Here is a 6,000-nt window from a genome sequence, read left to right as displayed (position 1 = left end):
TTTAAAACAAATAAGTCAAAGATCTTAATACATTATAACAAATTTAATATAATAATATTAAAAAATTACCTCCCTAAAAAAATATTATTTACATTACTATAAATAATAAAATTTCTATAAAAAAAAACTTACACTACTATAAATAATAAAAAAATTAATCATACATTCACCTGGTCATCTATAATATAATATACAAAGTATGATATTAATAAAAAGAAATTAATGTATAAAACAATTTTACATCATTCCTCAATTATAAAAAAAAACTTGTCTGAAATCAGTTTTTGTCAACACATTTTAATTTGATCTATATTAGTGTTACCCTTGAGAAGACTCTTCAACTGGTGATTTAACCGAACAATCCGATATTTGCTTCCTATTGGAATCAAGTATTAACCCTTTTGTCTCTGAATACTCTCTACTCAATACATTGCGCTCTAGTCTCGTCTCAAATATTAATTTTAGGTTCTTCGTTACGCGTTGTGTTGCGTTGTGCGTGAGAAAGTGCGCGTGGTGAAAAAGCATGGCTTCTCAGCTCCTGAGACGAACCTTCGGAAGTCGTTTCCTTGCAAACCCTAGGGCCTTCTCCTCCGCTGCTTCCACTCCGATCCGCGCCACTCTCTTCCCCGGCGACGGCATCGGCCCCGAGATCGCCGATTCCGTCAAACAGGTCCCTTCCTCTCTCATAAATCATTGCGCCCTTTTCAATTTCTTTCGATTCTGTTGCCTTCATTCTTTTTATTGTGTGGTTTTGATTTACAATAGTTGACCACGCACCTTGAAAAAATAATAATCATTGTTCTAAAATTTCTTGAGCGAGCCGTACTTTTTTTAGAATTAACTCATCTTAGAAAAATAATATATGTATATATTTAGAAAACATTTCACAAAAATTATACAAAATCTAAATAGTTGTTTGAGGGGAATTCGTTTTACCTTGAAATCGTCTTTAATGTTTATTTTCACAAACGTTTGGGGAATGCTTTTTTTTTTTTTTTTATTCTAATTCTAGTTATTGTTGACGTTGATTTTTGAAGATATAACTTTTGCTTTTCGTTTTGAGAAAAAAAAATGCAAATTGAGGCATATGTGTAATTATCTGTGGTGTCATGTTTTAAGCATGCGATATGTGCCCTGTATTGAGCCACAGTTGACTTAATTTATGTGTGGTTTCTCAGTATTAATAGAATTGTAGTGAACAAGAGATTTGTACCAAGATAACATTATGGGATGATGCTATAAGGGGAGTTGCTGGGGCTAATTATTATGGTGTCAGTATTGCTATAGCTTGTTTGATGTGTGCGAGTAATGACATGTATATGGTTGTCTTGTCTATCAATATTGCAGGATCAAAAACTTGAAAAGGAATATGAACTCTTTGTCAATGACAAACTTTTTACATGTTTAAATTGGCATTTTTTCTGTTTCTGGTGATAGATATAATACGACTAACTTCTTCATTGAAGTTGAAAGATATGCTCAAGTTTCATCTTTCTGCTGATTTTTGTTTTATATATTTTCCAGTAATTTAAGCTGTACTTGAAATAGCTCTTCTATAATATACTGCTAATTTTAAGGCACGGGGATGTAAAGAGTTTATCGATGAAAAGATTGCATGGCATGGACACAGATACACACATAGTTAAAGATTTAAGGAATATGACTCATAGTTCATAATAGTGTAGCTTTTGAGATTTACAATTCCTTGATATAAGTTGTATGTTTCAAGACTTGATATTTTGTGAGCCCTTCTTGGAAGACATGGAGCATCATATGTGTGAATACTTTCTATCCCTTGATTTCTACTAATGTTGCTTGTATTAAGGGTATATTGATTTGTTTTACTTTTCTCACTATGCCATGGCTGTGCAATCTGTTATCTGCTCTAATCATTTCCTCTTGGTTGCTATTGAAAGTGATCTCTGATCAACATTCGCTATACTTTATTCTATTTCAAATTGCTTGCTATTTTTGTTTCTTGTTATGTAGATTTGTATATTCATAGAAATTGACTTGCTTGGTTGAATTAAATCTAATGCTCTGTCATTTATTACTGTTGTAATACTTAGATATTCCAAGCAGCTGATGTCCCAATAGAATGGGAAGAGCACTATGTAGGAACTGAAATTGACCCTAGAACGCAGAGCTTTCTGACATGGGAAAGTTTAGAATCTGTAAGGAAAAATAAGGTTGGCTTGAAAGGGCCAATGGCCACCCCTATTGGAAAAGGGCATCGTTCGTTAAATCTTACTCTGAGAAAAGAGCTCAATTTGTATGCCAATGTTCGACCTTGCTACAGTCTTCCAGGCTACAAAACTCGATATGATAATGTCAATCTAATTACAATTCGTGAAAATACGGAAGGCGAGTACAGTGGACTTGAACATCAGGTAAATTTCACAACAATTGATGTTACATACTATCATTTTAATTCTGATCAATATAATTTGTTTAGCATTTATGGGTCTCAGGTTGTGAGAGGTGTTGTAGAAAGTCTCAAAATCATTACACGTCAAGCAAGTTTAAGGGTAGCTGAGTATGCTTTTCACTATGCCAAGGCTCATGGAAGAGAGAGGGTTTCTGCCATACACAAAGCCAATATTATGCAAAAGACTGATGGCCTTTTCCTCAAGGTCCACCAATACATATAAATGCCTATAAATTTTTGGTCTCAAATTTTATTCATGAATTTTATTAACACTTTTTTTTTTAAAAAAAAATTATTTATAGTGTTGCCGTGAGGTTGCAGAGAAATATCCTGAGATAACTTATGAGGAAGTTGTCATTGACAATTGCTGCATGATGGTAATATTGGTGAAATTGATGTATGAGAAAACTGCATTTGGAAATAGTTAGTATCAGGAAATTAATGACACTGCTTAATTTTCTGACCTTCCTCAGCTTGTGAAGAATCCTGCACTTTTCGATGTACTAGTGATGCCTAACCTTTATGGTGATATTATCAGTGACCTTTGTGCTGGCTTGATTGGAGGATTGGGCTTAACACCAAGGTATTTTTTGTATTTTATCCAAAGAAATGTTAAGCTCACAATTATATCAATCTGAGAATGTTTTATGTCTTTTGCAGCTGCAACATTGGTGAGGGCGGTATTGCACTTGCTGAGGCTGTACATGGTTCAGCACCTGATATTGCTGGAAAGGTGAGCTGTGAAAATACTCATTCTACCTTATATTGTCTGTCCTAAACCTCTTTGTGTCCTGTTGTCATGGAATGTGAAATTTTTTTAAGAGGTTGTTTCATACTCATGATCAATATTTCCTTTGTAAGGCATTGGATAAAACTAACAGGGCAAGCTTTCGGCACCATTGTAATTCAGGTTGGAAATGAGCTTAAGCTGATAACATTTGCCTATTTGCAAAATGTTAGCCTGAGCCTGACCTATTATTTATCACAGGCTTCATTTTTGGGATTGGTCTAGCTTGAAATCCTATGTTGAGGTTTAGATTACTTGAAAGCCTACAACCAGGCCGAGAAATTACACTTATATTTTTCAAAATTCAAATTGGTATAGCATTTGATTAAATTATTATATGTTTTATTGTTTTATAAAATTAAAATGATATATTAATTTGTAATAAATTGTGTATTATATATATAATATCTAATAATAAATAAATGGGTCATCCTAGTAGGCCATATACACTTTTTTAGAAGCCGAAGTCTTGTTTGCTCAATAGTCTAGGTGAAGGTATGCTGAATCTAGGTAGGGGCACTGGGCTGTAAGCTCCTTAGAAGTTGTCTGGCTTATCCTCATCTCTTATCCTACTCAGAGCTGTTAATAGATTAATGTTGAAAACACTTTGACAATTATTGTGTCTGCTTGCAATTAGTAGTTTTTCTTTTGCATTTAAGGTCTAACATCTAGTTTTAGTTATACGTAATATGGAGACGCTGAAGCCTAAAAAAATACTGCTTTAAACAAAAATGTTGAGAAGGTAAAAATTGTATCTAATATATGAAGCTGATTAGACGGGCGGAAGAAAATTACAAGAATTGAAGATGTGACAAAACCATAGCGGTATTGGGTGTCGTTTTGAGACTTATGGTATAATTGTTTGACTGGGAAATCAACTTTGGTGTATTATTTAGCTTAATGATATTCAAGGATTTGCTCATTAGTAGGTCACCCAGATATGTAGCATTGTTTCTCTTTGTAATAATCCTCTAGCAGTTTTTCTTTCCAAGAAGTAGAAAGTTCTAATATTGTAATAAGTGACATTGTGGTCTCAATTAATTAAATTCTTTTCTTGATAATTTTTACTTTATCAAAGTTAATCCTTTCAAGAAAGCAAGCTACCTACCAATGTGAGTTTCCCCTAAGAAAATTCTGTCTGCAATATATATGTTCTCTTTTCCTTTTGAAAATGATCTCTTATATTAGAGCAATATTTATAGAGGGTTTGGTGCAACATTAAGGTTGTTGCCTTGTGACTCTGGTTATGAGTTCTAATAGAAGAAGCATCGTGTTTCATGGGAGTAAGGTTGCATATATCTAACCCTCCAAAATGGGTGGCAACCTAGGTAACTTTTTTTTACCTAGATAATCTTTTGTTGTTGCTCAGCTATTTTTCTTGTGTATTTATGCAGAATTTGGCTAATCCAACTGCTTTACTGCTGAGTGGTGTTACAATGTTGCGCCATTTGGACCTCCACGACAAAGCAGAACAGATTCAGAAAGCTATCCTCAACACGATTGCAGAAGGGAAGTACCGAACAGCTGATCTCGGTGGCAGTTCAAAGACAACTGAATTCACAAAAGCAATCATTGATCATCTTTAAATTTTGGTTGGAGTCAGCAAGAAATTCTTGCTTATGATTTTGATTTTCAGTCAATTTTCTATCTATTTCCCCAATTAATCGGAAAGAATGGGATTACCTCAGCTTAAAGGAAAACTCACCCATGTTTGTGTGACATTTTACAACCAAAGACAAGGAATGGGCAGGGATTCAAATATTCGTTGCCCAGTGCAGTCTTATGGCATTGAGAGGACACCCTTTCACAATGCACATTGATTGATAACCCTTGGTAGTCCGTTTTAGTATTCTTTGTCAATAATATAGTGCTAAATAAAAAAAACACCAGATGATGTTTCATTTGTTCATCTTTATCATCTTTCTTTGTGCAGGATATTGTTTGCTTTATTTTTTTTTATATTTAAAATCTTATTTAAAAAACAAAATGTGACTTGTTTGTGCTCCTTAACTTAAGACTTAATTGCAATGGTTGGGTTTTGTACCACAGGTCTACGTAATTATTCCAAACAAAGTCAAAGGCAATAATATACTTGATTTATGATAAGTGATTTTTTTTTTGTGAATTATGATACATGGTTGATCATATTTGAATTTGACGGTCACATTTTGTTATTTTAAACATTTATATTTTCGAAGATAGATTAAATTATATCTGTAACTTGTATTATTATAAATTAATAACTTTTACATAGTATGTGATTTTTTTATTAATGCAACTGTTAAATTAATAATATTTTGTTTGTGATTTAATAATTATATATTATCAAAATTGTTTGTCATTGTCAAAATTGAGCAATATTAATAAAACTTATGTTTTTATATTATATTTTTAATTGATTTTAAGTGTATATAATTTTTTATTTTTAAAAAAGGGAATGTAACTGTTTGTAAATATAATATATGTGAACGAGATTTTTAATTCAGTGAGTTTTGATACAAAATTATTTAATTTAAGACTATTAAATGGTTTAATGTTAGGTAAAAGTTATTATTCTCATTTGTTTTGATAAAATAAAATTGAACAGTTTGATAGAATATATAATGGAAGAACATATGATTAAAAAATGTTACAAAGTAAACCATTCAAGTTAATTACAGTGTTATTGTAGAGGGCAGCTATTGTATTCGAATTAATTGGGCATAGTATGGGGAAGTTTACGCCCTTTCGTATGTTGTAAAACATTTGGATGTCAAAAGACTAAAGAGGAATTTAATTATTCTTT

General features: G+C 32.3%; 1 protein-coding gene across 2 annotated transcripts; it reads left to right on the top strand.

The window, feature by feature from the left end:
• The first annotated feature begins 291 nt into the window (after positions 1–291).
• LOC100781465 (isocitrate dehydrogenase [NAD] catalytic subunit 5, mitochondrial) lies at positions 292–5,124 on the top strand. 2 transcript variants are annotated; one of them, XM_003535130.5, is made up of 7 exons: positions 292–670; positions 2,070–2,390; positions 2,472–2,633; positions 2,731–2,805; positions 2,902–3,011; positions 3,089–3,161; positions 4,610–5,124. In XM_003535130.5, exons 1-7 carry the CDS (start codon positions 524–526, stop codon positions 4,799–4,801), a joined length of 1,080 nt encoding a protein of 359 aa, XP_003535178.1. In that variant the 5' UTR covers positions 292–523; the 3' UTR covers positions 4,802–5,124. The 2 variants fall into 2 exon arrangements, with proteins under 2 accessions (XP_003535178.1, XP_040861985.1); XM_041006051.1 differs by having other exon boundaries at positions 2,070–2,633.
• The last annotated feature ends 876 nt before the right edge of the window (positions 5,125–6,000 follow it).

The sequence above is a fragment of the Glycine max genome, chromosome 10, assembly GCF_000004515.6.
Source record: "Glycine max cultivar Williams 82 chromosome 10, Glycine_max_v4.0, whole genome shotgun sequence".
In the NCBI taxonomy this organism is placed as follows: domain Eukaryota; kingdom Viridiplantae; phylum Streptophyta; class Magnoliopsida; order Fabales; family Fabaceae; genus Glycine; species Glycine max.
This window is presented reverse-complemented; position numbering and strand designations above follow the sequence as displayed.